Genomic DNA, 21,753 nt, shown 5'->3' with positions numbered 1-21,753 from the left:
TTAGGGCCCAGTATTTGTTGGGGCGAATAGCCAAAGTACCTGATCCATGTTGGGCAACTTGCTCAGTTTGTGATATCTGAAGCACTCCAAGGCCAAAAGAACGCCCCTGCACGAGGAGTGACCCTTGTCCTCTGCTGCAAGTAAATTCTGCCAACTCCATGACCATGCCAGCATCTCGCAGAGGCCAGCCTACCTGCTTCATATCATGACAGAACAGTTCACTGCCAGACATCTTTTACTTAACTCATCCTCCACCAGATTGCAAGACCCACCAGAAATAACACTGATCCAATTCTGACATCCTAGCCGGAGTTATTTCATGTATTGTTTTAGTAATTGCTCCAGATTCTTGTAAAGCCCTCCTTTAGCTGATGATCAGGCTACTACCAGTGGGTCACTGGGTGCGGCTGGAATAACATCAAACTGTCCAAGCTGAGGGAGGGTGAGCTGAGATAGTTGATGAAGCCATGGCCCATTACAGCCTGTGCACCCATGCCAGGTGTCCCAGGCTTGGCTTCAACTCCTAAGAGAGCATGGCGAGAACAGCCTGTCTGCACTCAATGAAAAAAAAAAGAAGAAGCAAGCCAATAATGTTACTGTAAATGACTTAAGCAATATTTGAAAAATCCATTATTACTTTATTAACAACTTGCTCCAATCCCTAGTCTACTCCACTTATTTACACAAAGCCCAAGAGAATCAAGATTTCCCACTGCTCTAAGCGTTCTAGCTCCAGTGCTATACTGCACCTTGGCAGCCGGGGCTTCCATCGGTGGTGGTATACCCATTAGGACAGATGCATAAGTAGGAGCCCTCAGTGTTCAGGCAGTCTCCTTCCCCACAGATCCCTCCAGCGGTTAAACACTCATTGATATCTGTCACAAACAAGCACAAATACACATAAGTACATTTACACAGCTGTGTCAATATCCCAACATGAGGTAAGCCACGAGAAACGGCTAACCACTAATTTCATATTTTAGAGCTATAGTGCATTTGCATGTTTATACCTCTGCAGAACGTCCCATCCACCAGCTCCATGCCAGAGGGGCAGGAGCAGCTATAGGAGCCGATGGCGTTTGTGCATTGACCTCCCACACACAGCCTGGCGTCCTCACATTCATTGACATCTGAATTGACACACACACAGACGTCACCGGCATGACATATCCACACCAGCTGTAAATCACCGTGCGTCACTTCAAATTTGCCCAAGTTTTGACATCTAGACCGAAAAACTTCCAGACCACACTGAACATGTGAGAGAAGTCGTGCATCATGTAAGACGGCAAGTAATGACTTACTATATTGGAACAGATGACTGCGAAAATGATTGCATCGAGATCATAAAATCGAGCGACCGCAGCGAGCCGCCCATTTCAGTGTACCTTCACATGAGCGCCGGTCAAATGCCAGCTCGAAGCCCGGATCACAGGCCATGCAGGAGAAGGAGCCCTCTGTGTTGGCGCAAACACCTGTGGGGCAAGCACTCGGAGACTGGCACTCATCGATGTCTAAGAGATAGAAGATGAAAAGATTGGCTGTAGGTTATCATCTTGAACAAAAAGGTATATAGAGCCCCGTTTTTGTGCTTCCACTGTCTTATCTGCTAAAAATCATTAATGAGCTCAGCTTAACCTACTGTGCTGCCTAATGTACAGTAAGCAGAGCCCTCCTTATTAGATCACACTGACAGTGTTTTATTAAAAAGGGTAGAAAGATAAGTATGTGGGACAGTCACTGAATCCAAAACAGCAAGCTATTACAGGTGGCGTATAATTACTATATCTACAAACAGTCACTGGCTCACTGTTATGTGATCTCCCTCGAAATTCCTCGAGCTGGTAGGATTGTATTTCTTGTGGTGAAAATAGTGCGGGCCATTGTTAAGTGATTGAGATGGCTCGATTTTTTTTTGCCTTTGGGTGAACAGAGTGAGTTCAACAGGGCGAGTTTGCTGCAATAAGTGAGAAGCAGGGGAGTGGCTGACTTCATTTCAAATTAAGTCCTTAATATTTTCCATGGCATCAGAGACATCCATTAAAATCCTATCAGAGGCTGACTCAGAGTCGGGCTTTTACTGTGCGACTTTTTCCCAGCGCTAAGATACATCGGTGGGGGGGTGGGATCTTCCTCTGAGGCTAGATCCACACTTCTGTTTAAAAACACACCAAAGTATATGAGGCTAACTGAGACCATGTTTTAATCCATTTAAATAATCATTCCTGTTCTGCTTCCATGAAGTCATGACAGACTTTACTGGATTCCTCAAAGCAGCCATTTCCCTGCATTTATCCCATAAATCATGTCATGAAAAATTACCAGACGCTGTAAAGATTTTCTGTAATCATGTTCTGGGCCTAATGCATTCCTCTTGTACTGTGGTCCACTATAACTTTGGCTCAACTTTGCAGCATACTGAAATATCAAACTTTTCTAGGCAGGTACTTAAGTACAGATGCCCTCTTACCTTCACAGTAACGGCCGCCCTCATTCACTTGAAAGCCGGCTTCACAGCTCCTGCAGGTGTACGATCCTTCAGTGTTCAGACACAGCTGACCCGGGCACAAGTTAGCCACTGAGCACTCATCCACATCTGGACACAGATACAAAGGCACATCATAGCACAGATTACCATCTCTGGCTTCAAATAAATAAAGCTTGCCAGTGGTAATCAGTTAGATGGGTAATCACTAGGGCTAGGAATCACAAATGTCGACACCTCTATCTTTTTAGCTGAGCTATCTGCAGGATATTTGCCTGACATCATCCTGTTCTATTTGAGGGCTGGTGTCTCATTGTGTTGAGCAAGGAACAGATGATTGGTGCCAGAGCCAGAGGGGTCCAGGATCCAGCTATGATGTGATGTCTAGAAGTATTTTAGAGCTGTTGCCTCAGATGAGGAGACTTTGGGTTCATGCTACCACACCTCATGTTATTTACATACAACATAAAGCAGCTGAGAAACAAATCTGCAGAGCAAATGAGATTCTGTTAGGTGTAGAGGTGAAGTCTGGCATGTTTGGAAAGCCAGATCTACACACACCTGGACTCAAGCATGCAAACATAAGCAAGGACATTCCACCACAAACTCTCACCATCGCACCGCTGTCCATCCTCAGAGACTCTAAAACCGGGCTCACAGACAACACATGTGAACGAACCCTCTCTATTTGTACATGTTCCCTGGGGGCAGGCAGTGGGCAGGGCACACTCATCAATATCTGTTAGGAAACAATATGGAGACTTAGACATTCACTGGCAGATTGCAATGTTTTCACAACAACAAACTCAAAAATAAGAAAAAGCTCCATTTAAGTGAGTAATTTTCAATAAGCCAACCTTCACAGAGCTCTCCATCAAACGACACTCTGTACCCCGTGGGGCAGTTCTCACAGGTGTAAGAACCTTCTGAGTTTAGACAGATCCCGTTGACACAAGTAGACAGGGACTGGCACTCGTCAATATCTGGAAAAAACACACCGTGTATATCAGTGTAAAGATTCCGTACATACAGGAAATGCAGTTTCGAGGGAAAGTCAATTTTACAGGGAAACGACAAGCTGCTCAAACGTGTTGAGTAAGCCTTTAATAGTCATAACAATGCTAATGACTTTCGCTGAATGACGAGAACAGCTGGAAACAGCTGGAGACTGTTTTTACCTTCACACCTCTGCTGGTCTTGAGACACTCTGTAACCAGCCTTACACCTGGTGCAAATGTAGGACCCCTCTGTGTTGGCGCACACCCCACCTAGACACAAGTCGCCCTGGGAACACTCATCAACATCTGGAAAGCGAAAAAGGGGCGAATATCATCACAAGTGGGCAAAAATATCATCACCGCCTACCGGTGTTACCTTAAAACGACACGTTAGTGTAAACCATTAGGCGGCCAGTTTCATACCTTCACATCTCAGTCTGTCAGCAGATGGTTCAAACCCAGGCCTGCAGTTCTGGCAAGTGTAGGAACCTGCAGAGTTGATGCAAATTCCCGCAGGGCAGGCATTACCAGTTGCGCACTCATTGACATCTAGCAGGGAAATAATTTGCAGCCATTAAGTTGCTGTCGAGAGTGCGCCACGAGCAGAAAAGTATGCGGTGATGAGTTACACCCAACAGCTCTAGATAATCCTTTGCAGACCTTCACATGATTTGCTGTCTGAGGTGACTTGGTAGCCATGGTTACAGGTGCATCTGTAGGTTCCGTCCAGATTGACGCATCGGCCGTTGAGACAGACTCCCGGAAGCAGACACTCATCCACATCTGGAGAGAAATCATAGGGGGAAAAAAGAAAATAAAGCCAACCTCTAACTCTTTGTAGATTTCTTTTTTTAAATAAACCTTCAACGGTACTGCAAGGCTTCCACGACTGCCCTGTGGAGAACTACTCACAGAGAAGTAACTTTGACATGGGGTGTGAATAATGTCTGACCGATCTTCTGACTGACATATACCTTGGCAAACATTGTCTGGTGAGAGTTTGTAGCCTTGGAAGCAGTTGCACCTGTAGGAGCCCTCGGTGTTGACACACCGCCCACGGCCGCACACGCTTTGGTTCAAGCACTCGTTCATATCTGAAAACGTATACAGGAAGGATGTTTAGGTTTAAAGGGCAGTAGCATGGTGCAGCGTTTAGCTTTGACACCCCATACAAGGTTCTGGGTTCAAACCAGTGTAAAGCAGGGGTGTCAAACATAAGGTGCGGGGGCCCAGAAATGGCCTAGCAAAGACTCCAATCCATCCCGTTGTACTGCTTTGGAAAATGTTGGGATCCGTTTTGGATGTTTTACTGTATTTTCACAAGTTTTTCAGCTTTTCCAAATGATAAAGACCTCACACAAGACCACTCATACTAATAACTAATACATTCAATGTAATTAAGAGATAGTTAAACAATAAAATGACAGAAAAGTTCCTACTTTTTTTACTCTCTGATAAAGAATTTTCTAATTTTCACAGTGATTTCAGACTAAAGGGGAAAAAAAGAAAGTTTTATAACAAAAACTTTGTTTTATAATTACAGGACAGTCTGGGCAATGACATGCCAGAACGTTTTCTGTAATTTTATGCATTTATTTCTTATAGTTTAAGCCCAAAAAAACCACGCTAACAGATTTCTTTCCTTTACTACAGAAGCATGTCTTTAATACGCACAAAGAATGAGACATGCTGCTGAAATGTCACTTCTTTTTTCCTATTTTAAGATATTGCAGGGGTTAAATATGTAGTTAAGTTTCTTTACACTGGTGTGGCCCACTAAAGATCAAAGCAGGCTGTATCTGGCCTATGATTTAAAATGAGTTTGACATCCCTGGTGTAGAGTTTGCATGTTCCCCCTGTTCTTGCAAGATTTTTGTCGAGCACATGGCTTTCTGGTTGCTTGGTGATTTTAAAAAGGCCACACGTGTGGATCTGCGGGCATGTTGCTGCCCTGTGATGGACCGGTCATCAGAACAGGGATAACCTTCAGCCCCGACTCTGACCATAAGTTAGAAAAGCGGTTAAGAAGACAGATGCATGGATGGATAAATGGATGGATGAACAGATTTTAGGTTTCACCCTGCCACAACTGTGCTGTGGGACGAGCATAAATTAAAAGGCTTAGCTCACTGAAAATAGAACAAAAAACACACATTTTCACCACTTTTGCAGAATCTAAAATTATAGATTTGTTTTTTATACTTTCAGAAATTGGCCTCTGCACACAAAAATCTTTGGATATAAAATTAAAAAATGTCTCTGTTTGGCTTGATGACACTGGGAGTAAATGAAAAAATATACTTTTATGTAAATAAAGCCTTTAAAAAAATACAAGTCTGACAAAATGAAAAAAGCACAACACAGCAAAAAACGCTCTAGATCTCCTTTGAAAATAAGGGCCGTGTCAGCATTGTTTAGCAGGAAAAGGGAAACAATTACAGCATAATTAGTGTGTGTAATGACTACAAACAGCAGTCATTAAATTACATCAGTGCGCAGACCATGCCTCATTCATGAAAGCCTTTTACTATTTGTTGAAGAAGCTGTCTTTTCCACCTCATGAGCTGTTGACCCAGGAATCATAATTGTGGAAAACCTCATGTAGAAACAGTGTTTTATAGCATTGTAGTGGAATTTATCAAGTGTTAACAGTGGCGTATTTATTTATTTTTTAGGTTAGATTAAATTGCGGGAAGAGAATGAGAGTGAAGTGTGATCGTGTGGGCGACTGAGAAGAAGACTATCAAAGAGGAAGGAGGCGGTCTGCGAAAGGAGGAAGGGAGAAGAGAAGATCGTATTGAGAGGTGATAAATGTTCGGAGACTGAGCACACACGCTGGAAACTGCACGAGAGTCACAGAGCGGGTTTTGTTTGCTTAACCACGGGCGCTGCCAGATGTCTGTCAGTGTGGCCCAGTGTTTTGTTTCTGCTATCACCCGGCATCTCTTAGGCCTGCCTGCGATAAGCCCCGACAAGGGAGTGGAACCGTTTTCTCAATCACGCCAACAATTAGGCTTATCCACGATTTGGTCAATTGGATTCAAACTACTGCACTGTGCTGTCGGCAATTGACTGAAGCAAACGCTGGAAACTTGCTGCTGATGCTGTATGTTTTATGTGACTCCCGAAGCGGCAGACCTATGCCGCAGGACTGTTAGCGCTGCTTGTGCAAATGTCCAGAGCAAAAATATTTACCTCTGGCGTTATCCCTCATTTACGAAGTTCCTCTCAGTTACTATTTATACACCACGGGTTTACAGAGAATGTATAATAATAGTAGACTGGCAGAAACATGAAAGTGGCTAAAGCGGTGTTTTCTTTGGTAGCACGAGAAATTGTGAGACTTTAAACCTGAGCGTCGCTCAACTGACTCACTGATAAATCAATTTTTAAAGAACTCATAAGTGTCACTGAACATTACTTCCATATTTTCTGTCGTGCTTTTTCGCCGTGCGAGCATTTCTGCGTTATTTACAAACAAATTAGAGGGGTGCAAGGTCATACGGAGGGGATGTGGTAACTAACAGCAGTTGGGTTGTTATGTAACAGGGCCACTTTTAGGTTGGTAGCCGCTGGCGTGTAATCTTAAACAAAACACATACCGAGTGTAATCTGTCAGCCATTTGTGTGGTCACGTCTAGTAATCTGCAGTGAGACCTTTACAGCGGGCCACAGACAACATCACGGGTGAGTGAGAAAATTTGTTTGCGTGCCAGGACCTTTTAGCGGCGGGGGAACAGAGCCTTCGACCTTCTCATACGTCTCCTGAAACACTCACCTAGCCCAGCAGTGGTAATAAAGCCTCGCTCGCCTCTGCTGGGAGAGCTCTCCAACAATAATACACTGTTTGTTCAAGGCTGTAGCCAAGAGAAAATATTTGGACTCTCCCAAATTGAAGTATTACAAACAATCTTTTTACAGGGCCAGTGATATCAAAAGATCAGCAATAGCACGGTGGATGTGTTTAAACAATATTTGGGATATTCTGGGGCTGCTCGGGTGGAGGAGTCGATTTATTATACGTGGAAGCACTGAATAGACAAAGGCGGTGGAGTCGTGCTCTCAGTCCATGCTATATAGCCATCATCACTGTGGTTTTTGGGCTGTCGTTGGGGCCCAGAAGTGCTCCTTGCTCGACATAAAACATCCAATATAAAGTCGTTTGAAGCGCAAAATACTATTTATTTTATCATTTTAATGCACATCAGCAGTCCCTTTGAGCAAAAAGCCACAATCCTGCAAATTTAGTTCTGCTTGTGATATTTGGGGAGCTGTACTGCATCATCGGCTGTCAACACATCTTTAATGGCATGGCCTGTTGCCTTGTTTTTTGTTAGGTTTTTTCGAGTGATGCCAACCAGGAACAGCAGCTTCAAGTAGGTAAAAGTTACCTAATACATAATAGGGAAGCCCTGTTTGTTTCCATGCAGCGGTTGGAAACACCCTTAGGATCCTGGGTACTGGTGCCACTGCTATAATGGGGTGTGAGGTTGCCTTACCCACACAACCTTCACCGACAGGCCTGAACCCTGGTCCGCAAACCTGGCACCGGAAGGAGCCGAGAGTGTTGACGCAGACACCGTTGGGACAGGAGCTGGGATCTCTGCACTCATCTATATCTGCTCCGGGACAAAGTGGAAAATATGAAAAAGAAAAATCTGAATGAGTTGTTGCTAAAACAATGTTACTAAGACAATACGTGCATGCATGGAAGAAAGAGAGGGTGTAAGGCCGCAAATGTACACATACACAGTCCGTCTGTCACAGAATGAGCAAAGTTTTCTTCCTGGCTTTGACTAAAGGAAAATACAATATGTGTTTTGTTAGTGCCCAGCTCATTCAGCTAATTCATGGAAGCAAACAAATAGGCCTGGCCAGGACTGCCCTGTTATGTGAACTTGAGCCTGTATGCGTAGCTGCTTGTGCACCCACGCAAGTTACCTTCGCACACGCCTCTCCGAGACTTGGCGTAGCCAGCGTTGCATTCACAGGTGTAAGATCCCTCTGTGTTGACGCATTTGCCATTCTGGCATTTGTTGGGCATGCTGCACTCATTCATGTCTGCCAGTTTGAATGAAAACCAAGGGAAAAAAGAAAGTTACTGTTGTGTTCCGCAGCATTAATTAGGGCAGAATACTTTTAAAATGAACGGCGCTGACAGACGAGGACTTGCAGTGCTTAGTTTCCATTGGAAACTTTATATCTCCTGCTGCTGATTGGGGCTGTGTCTCACCTTGACAGAACTTCCTGTTCTGAGTGATCACCTGGCTGTAGCCACTGTGGCAGTGGCAGGTGTAGGACCCATAGCTGTTTATACAACGTCCCTTTCCTTCACATGGATCCTCATCGCACTCATTCACATCTGCAGAAAAAGAAAGGAAAGCACGTGGCTGTTGCACTTCACCAGCACAGTACACTTTTAAAGCACCGACTTTAGAGCTTCCTCTATGAAACAGAAACAACACGGGCCAAAACCCAGCTGTGTGGAGCAGAGGCTGTGTCCAAAAGCCTTTGCGAAAAAAAAAGGACTACAGCATCAGCTCTCTGGGTGGGACGTGAGCTGTTGTCAAGCATCACAGGACAGGGTAGCATAAACAAACAGAGTCCTATCATTTTGGCTCACTTAATTTCTCAAAGGTTTATAATCACTGGTGATGAAGACTGGCTTTTACTGTGATGATGACGGACAGAGCTGCCGTGGCATCTGGTGTCAGCATGTCTGTGTGTGTTTGTGTGCTCCTCCTTCTCTTTGAGTGTCCCACTGTTACCCCTGTTTTGCTTCATTTTTCGCTCTTGCTCCATTTGTTAGTTACCAATGCAGTTGGTCTGCAGTGCACTGAGCTTGAATCCTGGCTCGCAGAGGCAAATGTAGCCCGTTTGCACAGAAACGCATCTCCCACGGCCACATATAGAGGGGGTCGTGGCACACTTGTCAATACCTATGGATAGGAACAAAGATGTGCAGAGTTGTCACTTGAAAAACAAACAAGATTATTTGTGACCTAAGGTTGCGCAACATTGGTTTAAAAAAACTAAAAAATATATAAATGTGCATTCCACGAACACATGTTGTTCTCCAGGGGAACTCATCGTGCTGTTTTATAGGTGGAGTCGTGGATGGGAGCGCTGGTTTTACAGCACTGTAGCGTTCCAACAGGTGGTATGGAGCGCGTACAAAGTGCTCGGCAAGAAACAGGTCATGCACAGTAGAGCCTGACATTAGTTTTGTACTTGTGTTTTTCTGTCCAAAAGAGCCATGTTAAACTGGGCCTCTGGGTCTGGCTGACGAAAAGAAAAAAGAAAAAAATCCCATTTCTCTATAAGATTACTAAAAATTCTTCTCACTTCCTAAATCTCTCTGTCACTCTCTCGCTGAGTCTGTCACACAAACACGCTTTCACCATGTCCCGTGCTCTTCCTAAGTTTTTCATAAATCTGGCCTCTGTCCACTCAGAGTAGCTTCCTCTTCCAAAAGGCACACTCTTTCTTGGTTTCTCGCCCTCTCACCCTCTGTGCAGAATAGCAGCTTCAAGCCAAATTGGCTCTGGGAAAAGAGGTCAAATTAAGCTCTCTCCAGCTTCACTTTGGGTAAGCCTACAAAAATGCCTTATGAGTCGTGCTGCTGTCTGCCAGAAGTTTACAGAGTGTATAAAAAATGAAGAGCTGAGCCCTGTGGTGCTCTTTCGCATAGCAACTTCCTGTCCACCTGTTCATTGTCATGTTGTTTGTTTTGTTTTAGATGTATGAAGTGGGGCTGAATATATCTGATTTCCTATAATGTGACTTTTTAATCTATTGTTTACCTGTAGCTGAATCAGTATGGGATGGTTCCTTTGAATCCGGCCTCGGGTTGATGCTCGGGAAGTCCGGAAAAATATCTATTAAGACAGTTAAGGTGAGTCATGGGGCACTAGATAAGCACAAATGACAAAGTCAACTAAATCTCTCTTAAACTTTGACAGGTTCTAGTCTCTACAACCAAAACAAGACGCCGCTTGATTTGCCAGCCACTCTAATGCCTTAGCTGCCTATTCAAGACTATAAAAGCGATCTAGTCATTTTTCCGGGCTAAAACAAATTACAATGACCAAAATAAATCAGGTAGACTCATTGAACATAGCCTTCAGACTTGAATGTCAGTGTTTTCACTGACGTGAGGGCAAAGTAAGGACTGTGAATGCCACTACTGTGTGGGAGCAGTTTATAGAAATTACACAACATGTCTGTGCTTGACAGAAAGCTTAGAGATTGTAAATCAAACCCAAAGAGGCAATAAACAACAGCTGGAGGTAAAACTCCTTTGTCCCACACGCCATCAGACTGTTTAACTCCTCTCTGGAGGGGAGAGGGAGGGGAAACAGGAGGACAAAGGAGGGGGGAACAACTAAGCTGTAGTGCCTCTTCACCTCACTGTGCAATACCTTTTGTGCAATACTTTTTGTAAATAGTCAACAGTGCAATAGACTCAATACTTGAAATGTGCAATTCACTTGTATTTTTATTTTTTATTCCTATTTATTCTATTTATCCCCTTTGTATATTTTATTTATATTTGTCTCTGTATTTATATATGTGTATGTGTGTGTGTGTGTGTGTGTGTGTGTCTGTGTGTGTGTGTGTGTGTGTATATAACAATTCTGTAACTGTAACTTCGGTCGTTGCTGTGCTTTTTGGAAGTCGAATTTCCCAGAGGAACCCACCCGAGGGATTAATAAAGTTCTATCTTATCTTATCTTATCTTATCTTACTTGTTCAACTACCAGTCTCGTATGATCTGAATGAATAAAGAAGGAAAAGAGAAGATACCTGGATACTGTGGCGGTAACTCTGTCCCAACAGCTGGCTGGAAAACGAGCAAATATTACTCATTAAAAAACATTGGGCTACATTTTTCACCACCATATTTATATTCACAGCATTCCGGTATTCGTTGGTAAATTCTGTGCTAATTAGATGTGCGCATCTACCAAAATGTGGTCTGAAGAAGTTATATAATCATAACAAACCCTCCAGCTGAAATAGCTAGAACACATGCCGAGAAGAAGCATGCACCAAAGGAGGGAGGACTTACCGGGCTCAGACTTTCCACATCTACCACAAAAAAAGAGGAAAAGTTTATCAGTGGAGAACACATTACATCTGCATTAACATGTGCCATCACAAAACACATTTTTGTTCAATTATGTATACACGCATGTTGCCTTTAGACACTCGTCTGCAGCTTTGGTGATCCTTTTTTTTCCCTAACAAAAATTGGCCAGATTTTTTTTTTCAAATATTTGTGAGAGATAGTGTACACTGTTGGCCAAGAAAAATGAAAGAAAAACATGGAATTAGATATCTCCGATAATGAAGACAAAAATCCCAAAATATTTAAAGAACTGTCTCCACATACAAATCAAAATGTTGCAGCACTGCCAATACAGTATCTCACAAAGCTTAAATCAGGAAGATGCATTTGCTTAAAATCCTGAGGATTAAGCTTCATGATCCGTGTGGATTACTTGTTGTTGCAGGCTTTTTTTGATGCTCGCTGGGGTTTCACTTAGACGGCTGTGAATATGTTCCATCTATCGAGCTTTTATTCACGGAGATCAAAGCAGCTTGTTGATGTTTACATTTTCACAATAATGTTAATGCACTGCATCCTGTCTATAAAAAACTGCCATTGTGCAATCATTGCAGCTGCTCTGAACCGTTTATGTCACGGGCTGTGGCAAAAATCAAGCTCGTCACTCTTCTGACAGACTAAACTCATCAGCTGATCTACGTGCCAGCCCATGTCAGTTGATGGGTCAGCTCATCCCCTTTGATGCATCCAGCTGGTATGTGTTGTTTAAGCACTACTTAAGCTCCTCTAGCCAACTTATAGTTGCTTTGCATCTTCGAGACACTTTGCAGAACAGCTCCACCCCAGCTTCCCCCTTTTCTTCTGGGTCTGACTTAATGAATGTCATCTGCTCTCAGTGATGCCTGCTCTGATCTGAATGGCCCTGCTGCTGCTTTGCCTGGCATGAAAGGCTGACTTGTGCTTTCCAGGTCCCAGATCAGAGCCATACGGTCAAATGTAAATCGTTGCCAGAGAATTGACAATCTTCTTTTGACCACTGCATGGTGGTCCTGACTGAAACATCCTCGGGTTTAAATGAATACCATGTTTAGGTAACATCCAAGGCCTACGCATTCGCTAAGAACACTGTTTCAACTCTTTGTCATACAGTGCAAATATTTACCAACATAAAACTTATTCTTACCATCTGTGTGTGGCGGTCTAGGTGTTTCTCTGGCTGGATGTGAGGGATGCTGTGGAGTCAAAGGGTACTGGGGTGCTTGTGGGGTCTCAGAGTATTCGGGGTATTGGGGTAGCTGCGGTGTTTCGGGGTAGCTGGGGTACTGGGGCCCACTGGGAAACGAAGGCTGAGAAAATGGAAACTGCGGATAAGTAGGGCTCTCATCCTCGAGTGACACTCCCATGCTCTGCAGCTCAACATCATCCAGCTGTCGAAGAGAAATCTGGACGTCAGATCGCGAGTAAGTGTATCCGTGGCCAGCGGGGCAGATCTCCTTGAAGTGGTCTGCAGCACAGGAGACACAGGAGCGACCAGTAAGTGATCGAAAACATCACCTCTGCATTCTGAGCTTCAGCTCGAAAAACTGACATTTAACTTTTGACAGCATAATCGTGGCTCTTATTTCTATCTGATATTCAAAGTAACACCATAAGCCATCCATGTAATACAGTTACGACAGGCACGCTGTACTTTATGCTCTGCTGTGAACAGGGAGATTGGGTTTCGGTGACTGCTGCAGAACTTAGCAAGCTGCCAGGCCAGTGACAGCTGTCAGAGGAGGCTAACAGCGACGGGATTTGAAAACATGTGGGCATATCGGCACTCTCAAACTGTGGGAAGTAGAGGATCATGTAATGCTGAATGACCTTTGAACTCTTTGGTGTAAAGGCATGTGAGTGAGAGGCTAATGGAGGATTGGCTGGCTAGATAAAAGGCAGGAGACTGCACCTCTTTGTATCGGAGTCCAAAAAGCCTCAGCAATGGTGAATCCATTACAAGTGAGAGGCTCTTTGTCCCCTACCTGACCTGAAACCCGGCTACTCTATGCCAAAAGAGTCTGGAATAGAGATATGAGTAATGACAGATATGCGGTCACTGTAAACGCTTGTGTAAATACAGGAAACGTGGATATGATAGGCTACTGAATGATGAATTTAAAGTGGAGGGAAATGGGGCTATATATGATCAGAAGCCACATCTGAAGAATCGGCGTAAATATGGAATTAAACTCATTGGGCTCCTGTTACCGAGTCACAAGTAATGGCTCTGGCTGCTCTGTTCAGGGGTCTAACAGCTTTTCAGGCCATCCAAAAAGCTAACGTCCGAAATAATCAAAGGCCGTGCGCCCATGCACTGCGTCGGTCCTAACTGAGCAGCACCGTGGAGGTCTGTGTCTATGATATCTGATCTATGACAATCCCCATGAATCACTGGCTAGTACAGACACTCAATAAAACCAGCTTGTTTCTCTCAGAGACTTTGAAGATTAAATCAGTATGAAAAAACGACAACTACTTCCCATGTTTCACTTGGCGAGGTCACGCATTTCTGCTGTGAAGCTTTGCCGGTTTATTAGTGGGGTTTCTCTCTGAGGGTTGGAGCGATAACACAAGACTGACTCCCACTCTTATGTAGCCTCCAAAATATGAAAACTGTTATGTTTTTGGTCCTTTTCCACTCCAAACACAGTTAGCTATTTTGAACTGCATTACACGCCTGGCAAAGAACAGAATGGTGACTGAGCGGTAAATATTTTTTCCCCCTATTCTTTCATTACCATTGCTAGCCCTTGCATAAGCTTGCATGCAACACTTTATTTCTGCAAAAGCGTTTAACTCAAGAAGGGGAGTACAGTCAATGCAGAAATAGAAAACAAGATCATTTTTTGGGTCAGCAGAAGAGGAGCACAGGGCAGCTTTTGGGGCTGTACCTGATCCTGGTAAAGGACAACGATCACACCCAGCTCCCCAGGCCTTGCCCACTCTGCTGCAGCAGCAGATCTGCTTGGTGAGGTGATTAGTGAGTGGCAGAGAGCATGTCGCCGCTGAAACAGACCTGTAGCACGGCGCCCTCTGGTCAGACACTGCTTTGTCCGCTGGTAGAGAAGAGAAATTGGAACACAAGAAAGGCATAAAAAAGCCTAGTCTTAAAGTGTGTGTTACGAATCCAAAAAAACAAGCAATACTTACAGACACAGTGGCTTCTGGCAGGATCTAACATATAGCCTGGTTTACATGTGCACCTGTAGCTTCCTTTGGTGTTGAGACATTCAGCGTTTTTACATATTCCAGGCAACAGGCACTCGTTGATGTCTGTGAAATAGGCAGAGTACATCAGTCATTTCAAATATATCCTGGCTTATGGAAATTTCATGAAGTCATGTTTATTCCCAGGAAAAAAAAACGATTTTCAGTCTCACCCCCCACCAAAACTGCACATATCAATATCAACTTTGGTGCATTTTCTTTCCAATACACTGGGCAGCAATGATTCACACATTGAAAGGTGTCAGAAAATTGCAACAGATCATGTAAGCAAAGCCGCTCGCTGTGGGGAGGCGATGAAATATGGAAACATTAAGGTTACACAAGTGCATGAAATCGTGATGACAGGAGGGAGACGTACACATTTGACGCTCAAAATCCTGTCTTGCTTGGAAAGTAAAATATTGCAGCTGTGGGAACACGTGCAGTCATGTAGACATAGAGCATATCACTGAGAGTTTCAGATTGTCATCATCCTCAGCATCTTTCCTTCACAGCGTCCAATATGGTTACGAGATCCTCAGCTTACGTCAATAAGTGAAAGTTATTAAAGAGATTTTTTAAAATGTATTTAATTTTTCCTCTGTCTGGCTTAAACCACATGTAGAAATGGTAGAGTGGCCAGAGGAGTTTGCCTCTCGCTCCAAGAGCTCCTGAGTCCCTAAGGTAAACGGAGACAAGCTAACAAGTGTGCCAGCCAGAAGCATAGGGGGACATGCTTAAGGCGCTTAGTCATGTGATCACACTGGGACCAGGCAAGGATTGTTGTTCTACCGTGTTAAACAAAGAGTACATCATTAGGTCTTTTCCCACTGCATTGACGACTAGAACCCGACAACCTGCCACCACAGATTTTCCCCCAATTTGAATGAATCTGCTCTTGTTTTGTTGTTTTCCTTCCTGCTGGAAAAAGTGAGCTTACAAAAGGTCGGGGCTGATAAAATCAATGGGCTGAAAGAAATCCAGGGAAAGCCTTAATGTTTTTCTTGTTGTTTGTCGCCCCTTTTTCGTTTCCATTTTGGGTTTTCGTTGCGCTTTTCCACCTTACAGTGACGTACTGTGAAGAAACGACTGATGTCATGCCGGTTTCCCCCAAGTCTACACTTTTTGTAGTGATTTAACTTTAGTTCAGGTAGCGTCTGGACACCTGAAATCAGGTCACCGTTTATCTCATGGTCTTTAATCCATGATTCAGTCGAGTCCCAGATTAGTGGTAGTGTTACAGTCTGCTGGTGGGTTGATTTAAATTGAAACCGGCTTCCGTGGCAACCTTCCATGACCAGCGCTAATCTCAACATCTATTCTGAATTTATGCTTGGTTGCTCTTCTTGACAAACATCACTTGTGGTAAGAGCTCACGGCTTTTAGCGTGACTGTTTTTATAGTCTACCAGCACATGACAAAGTTCCCTGATTTGAGCATCAAACAGTCTGCTGCTTACTTGACCTTTCCCCTCTTTGTTCAAAACCCATGTGAACACCTACAGAATTATCTACAGAAACTATGTAAAGCAAACTGGCAACATTGCTCCCTATACTGTGTATTTTGGGTTGTGAGTAAAGAGAGCACCTTTGGACCACTTTGGAAGTCTGTGAAGTGAATACACATGGTCAGAATTTAGCCAAAGCGCCATTACTGGGAAAACCAGGCTTTTTCAACATATTTCTCTATCAGTATTGCAGCCTGAATACCAGGCTAGCAAGTCGACACGATGAGTGTCAAATGTCAGTGTTGTGAAATCATAAGCAGCTTTTATTAACTTGATCAAAAATGTCCAAAGAGTTGCATAAGACTTCATTAATCTCCTCTTTGAAGTGGTGTATGAGTAATGTGACCTGCTCCCAGCACTAGTTTACCACACACAACAGGGCCTGCACATGCATCTCTGCGGGCTTTTTCATCTAACAACCACAGCTACAAATGGCCAATTCAGTGACCTAAATTTTTGAGAAGGAAGCCTCTGAAGATAAGGAATCATCTCTGAAGTCTGAGACCTGAGAGCATGACGCTGATAGGAAATCTTATCGTGCTGTGGCGACGATGTCACTGACCGCAAAGGTCAGCGGATGTAGGCAGACTGGCAGTAAATCAGGACTATTACCAAATACGAGACAAGCCCTGTTCTGTTCCAATAAAACACATTACAAGCAGCTCGAGACTGGAGCCACAGGAAGGAGGGCTTGACCCCATCCTAATAATAATGACAAAATCTCAGAAAAAGCTGATTTTTTTTCCTTCTTGGCAGATAGCAAAAGTCCTTAAATTAGAAATAATTTTTGGGGGAACGGAGCAGCAGCCGAACACAGATTTAAAGCACTTTAGTAAATATTGTGGGTAACTGTCAGCTTTGCTTTTTTGGAACTCAGGAAAGGAGCAACTGGAAGAGGGAAACATCTTGAAGCAATCACAGAAGAAAAGCATGAATAATAGAAAGATAAATTTCTACATTCATTGGCTGCTCGACACATTATTGGAAAACAGGAGCGTCCTGCTCAATAATTACCTGAAAACATCAATATTGTGATTGTTCTCTGCAGAAAACATGTTGAACTTGCTGAACTAAAGGATGAGGTCTTCTATACGGAGAGTCAAAACTGGACTTTTAGGTTGTTCTACTCCATATGCCTCAGCAAGCATTGCCCTTTGGATCATGACATGATAATGTGAGCCATCAGAAAAGCTGCAGTTTGTAACTGTTAGCCTCAGTTGTCAGTGTTAGGTAGATAGCTCAGTAGAGTGGTGGCCCCAAGGTCGGGGGTTCAAATCCACTGAACGGCTACCCTGAGGTACCCCTGAGCAAGGTACCGTGCGTACACACTGCTCCCCGGGCGCCCAGTGGCTGTTTCACTGAGTGAATGGGTTAAATGCAGAGAGGAATCAATAAAGTATACATCATTGAGCCATTTCCAAGGCTATTTACTGACACCAACAAATGCAAATGATTGGAATTCTTTAGCGGGAGAGTTGACACCGTGGGTGTTTACTGATTCCTAAACCAAACACAAGCTGACAAACAGCCACTGCTGGGATGTTGAAATGGACGATAACACAGTGTATATGTTCAGGGACAACCATGTTTGTTTTACATACAGATGGACGGGAAAAGCAGGCAAAGCAGCAATCTGATGCTCACAAGTACTCAGAGAGCCATCCATGCCACGATCACAGCCTACCACATTAACTCAGAACCCCAAGACCAATTAAAACAGGAGCCCCAGGTGCTTATTGACTGCTGAACTCTGACCCCAGACAAACCCTAACTGTGGTCTTGACCTGTTTCCCAGACATGGGAAGTGGGGGGCAAAAAAGTCATGCAGTCTCCCAAGCAAGGACTTTAATTAAGTGTGTTCTCCAGGTACATCATCGGTTACCACAGTATAATCTGAACATTTGAAGATTTTGAAAGTACTTCTTTGCAAACTCGAGTTTCCCCACTGGGGGGCTAACCAGGTTGCTGCTGGAGGTCTTCTATGTCATTTTGTGTTGTTACCTGCAAATGACAACAGCAGTCCTTCTTCTGCTCTAGAAATGTGCTGTGAGCTAGATGGCCACTATAAGCAGCCCTTCTAGGCGGTGGAGAAATGATTCATATGTAGCTATCACGAGTAACATTCAAGATAGTGGATTTGGTGTCTATCAATGACTAGAACAGGCATGTATTTAGTTCTTTTAAGCATGTAGACATGGTCAAAACAACCTGCTTAAGTTTAAATTGAGAATCACAATGTGGAGGAAACTTGATTTAAGTGACTTTGAATGTGGTTGTTGATGCCAGACAGGCTTGTCTGGTCTTCAGTATTGCAGAAACTGCAGATCTACTGGAATTTTCCCACAAAACCATCTCTAGGGTTAAAAGAGAATGATCAGAAAAAGCGAAAGCATCAAGGGAGCAGCAGTTCTCCAGGAGAAAATGTCTTGTTAGATAATGGCCACACTGCTATGAGCTGATAAGAAGGCAACAGTAACTCAAAGATACACTTGGTACAACCAAGGTATGCAGAAGACCATCTCTGATCACACAAAATGTTAAACCTTGAAGCAGATGGGCTTAGTCTAATGCCTCTTGATTTCAGCTGAGACGTTCAGATGGTAGGGTCAGAAGTTGGAGTAAACACCATGAAAACATGGATCCATCCTGCCTTGTATCAACAGTTCAGGCTGGCGTTTGTGGTGTTATGGTGGATGGATGTTTCCTTGGCACATTTTGGGCCCCTTAGTACCAGTCAAGCATCATTTAAATGCCACAACCTACCTACGTATTGTCCATGACCACAGTGCACCCATGTTTTGATGGCTGCTTTCGGCAAAGCCATCAGAACACATCATGTCAAAAAACTCATACAATTTGAAACTAATTTCTTGAACATAGCAATGAGTTCACTTTATTCGACTAGCTTCCACATTCACCTGACCTCGATCCAACGTGGTGGAACCGTAAATAAATATAATGGAGGAGCAGCAAGTGTGATGCTGTCATGTCAACATGAACTAAAATCTCTGAGAAATCTTTCCAGCACCTTGCTGAATCTATGCCACAAAGGATTAAAGAGGTCCTGAAGGTGAAAGAGGGTCCAACCTGGTACTAGCAAGATATACCCGATGAAGTGGACAGTGAGTTTATTTGATCACAGTGATTTAATTATTTTAATATATCTTTGTTACTGCTAAAATAAACATGCAGTCACTTAAAGCTCATAAAATGTTTAAACCCTTTCCAGCATATTTCATGCAAAGGCTTACCTTGACAGTGTGTGACATTCATTCGTTTAAAACCTTTGGAACATTCCACCTGTCCATTCGCAATCACTGCATATGCTGTAAACAGAAACAAAAACAACAGTTCAGAGAAGCTCAGTGATCTTAAATGATGTGCTATGATTCTTTGGTACAGAGGAGTGCTTTCATCAGAGAGGGAGAAGAGAAGGAGCTCAGGTTTAGGAGAATTTAAGGTCTCAGTAATAGGAAAAACAAGGAACCCACAACTGAGCCTTGAGGGACTCCAGCAAGAGTCAAATGGGCTCCCCATCAACTACATTTATAAGGCAGCTTTGTCATCCAACAAAATGTAATAATGCTCTATGCCATTCATAATTGTGTAAATCCCTAGGCACATCATCATAAATTTGTTGACTAAGCCTTTATGACAGCCCTGACCGTTTTCATCAACCACGGTGCAAATCTAGTTAAACGAGAGACTAAAGCTTTAAATGTGCGCACAAGGAATGACGATTAATGTGCTGCTCACAGGAAAATGATTGGCCAAAATGTCTTAACGCTTGTTTTTTGCCAAAGCAGTACAAATCACGTGGCATGTGTGTGTTTCAGGTGTGCGCTTGAGAGGTGCTGCAGTAAATAACACATTTCTCGGTTACTGCCCCAGTGCGGGCAAACTGTCAGTGTTAGAAGCCTGAAAACATGGTGTCATTACTTATTCGGCACCCAGTCAAGCCCCGGCACGCTCCATTAAATGTACAGGGGGTCAATGTGGCAAAGAGTAAGTCTGTTAGTGTCTAAATGTGTGTGTATCCATATCTGTGTTTTTTAACAGAGATTAGGGGGAACTCTATGAAAGTCTTTCTTAACATAGACAGTGATTATTGGTACCAGATCTTTCCATGACTCAGATGACTCAGATTCTCTATGACTGTTGAAAAGATAATATCTAACTTCTGATTTTGAAAGAAAAAAACATGTATTTTTGGCTGTAGAGGACTGTAAAGAATAACAATATGCTTGTTAGCAAGACAGAAGAGTCTTTAGCTATTATAGACTGTACAGTGTGACACACATCAGACAGCTCAGAGAAATGATTACAACACCCTGTGCTATATACACTATATGAGGTGCAATCAAAAGTTCTCTCTCCGCCCATAAAAAGCAAAAACTATTTAAATCTGGTCACTGTCTGATTCAAAGTCATCTCCTTGTGTACCTCTGGAGCACTTCCATTACTTCTAAGCCTGAAAATGGGGCATCAGGTGCAGAGCATGACCACCAGTATGCTCATTACTCTCTCAGACTGGTAAGGCTGAATTTGTGTAATAGCCTTAAGCATCTGAGGGAGGATATTAAGTGCAAGTGATCATGCACCAGCATACAGCACATGAAAAGTCAGGAGTTTTAACCATGCCAACACAACTGCCACTCAGCGCCCACACAACCAAACAGATTTGGCTAAAGACTCGCCCTCTTCAAGTCATCATCCACTGAGAGGAAAAAAAACATGAAGGTTTTTTGCTCAAGAAAGGAATGACAGCAATGACAATCTTTTGATTCACACTATGGGCGTAAAAAATAACATTATACCACAGCAATGCATTGCTTTGAATCTGCTGCCACAGTGATGAAGGGTCTAGAAAAGACGTGACGCACGCAAGGACGTAAAACACCTCTGCTTTGCCAGCAGAGGTATTTGGGAAAGGGAGAGAAGTCAGTTCGGTTCAGCCCAAGAAAACCAATGTGTTGTTGACTGAAAGAGTGCTCTAGTAAGATGTAAATGATGCCTGACAGGGTAAGAAGAACCAGAAAAGAACCTCTCTCTATAATCCATCAGTTCTTTCTGTCTGTACATGCCACCAAGGTTAAATACATGCTTCCGGTATTGATTCAGCTGCTCCCTTATTTACTATATAGTGTACAAGAGTCAAAATGCCAAGACAGCAATCCATCAAACCAAAACCCAGCAATCAGTCATGAGTTTGTGCCATTTTCCCAGGAGTGACTGGAATGTGTGGCACTTCTGGGAATGAAGTCCTGGAAGCTGAGTTGTGCTTTGGTCCCGCTGTGACCCAGTCGACCAGGCAGGGTCAATGTACCTGAGGGTTGACAGAGCAGAAGTGGGTCAGCATGAAGCGGGCAACTCGAAAAGGGGGGAACTGTGTCAAAGCAACGCCCCTATTCCTGCCTGCCCACCTCCTCATCTTCCTCCAGACCCT

The 21,753-nt window shown here is 43.6% G+C and overlaps 1 protein-coding gene across 3 annotated transcripts in view; it reads right to left on the bottom strand.

The window, feature by feature from the left end:
- The window catches only part of LOC147307406 (latent-transforming growth factor beta-binding protein 2-like), a 90,215-nt gene that overhangs the window by 19,739 nt on the left and 48,723 nt on the right, over positions 1-21,753 (bottom strand). For all 3 annotated transcript variants that reach the window (XM_086274814.1, XM_086274813.1, XM_086274812.1), the window contains exons 9-29: positions 19,559-19,633; positions 14,744-14,866; positions 14,485-14,649; positions 12,738-13,058; positions 11,555-11,574; positions 11,290-11,326; positions 10,287-10,361; positions 9,297-9,422; positions 8,717-8,845; positions 8,425-8,544; positions 7,983-8,102; positions 4,458-4,577; positions 4,144-4,266; positions 3,907-4,032; positions 3,664-3,789; positions 3,343-3,468; positions 3,099-3,224; positions 2,471-2,596; positions 1,389-1,514; positions 1,011-1,130; positions 750-875 (exon numbers count right to left, since the gene is read on the bottom strand). In XM_086274814.1, the coding sequence (XP_086130940.1) occupies positions 750-875; positions 1,011-1,130; positions 1,389-1,514; positions 2,471-2,596; positions 3,099-3,224; positions 3,343-3,468; positions 3,664-3,789; positions 3,907-4,032; positions 4,144-4,266; positions 4,458-4,577; positions 7,983-8,102; positions 8,425-8,544; positions 8,717-8,845; positions 9,297-9,422; positions 10,287-10,361; positions 11,290-11,326; positions 11,555-11,574; positions 12,738-13,058; positions 14,485-14,649; positions 14,744-14,866; positions 19,559-19,633 (2,556 nt within the window). The remainder of the gene's footprint in view (positions 1-749; positions 876-1,010; positions 1,131-1,388; positions 1,515-2,470; positions 2,597-3,098; positions 3,225-3,342; positions 3,469-3,663; positions 3,790-3,906; positions 4,033-4,143; positions 4,267-4,457; positions 4,578-7,982; positions 8,103-8,424; positions 8,545-8,716; positions 8,846-9,296; positions 9,423-10,286; positions 10,362-11,289; positions 11,327-11,554; positions 11,575-12,737; positions 13,059-14,484; positions 14,650-14,743; positions 14,867-19,558; positions 19,634-21,753) is intronic.

This window comes from Aulonocara sp. 'chitande type north' Nkhata Bay, linkage group LG19 (genome assembly GCF_057382095.1).
Source record: "Aulonocara sp. 'chitande type north' Nkhata Bay isolate Kocher_YH1m ecotype deep benthic linkage group LG19, A_spYH_male_GT1.1, whole genome shotgun sequence".
Taxonomy (NCBI): Eukaryota; Metazoa; Chordata; class Actinopteri; order Cichliformes; family Cichlidae; genus Aulonocara; species Aulonocara sp. 'chitande type north' Nkhata Bay.
The sequence above is the reverse complement of the archived record's forward strand: the minus strand, read 5'-3'. Positions and strand labels throughout refer to the sequence as shown.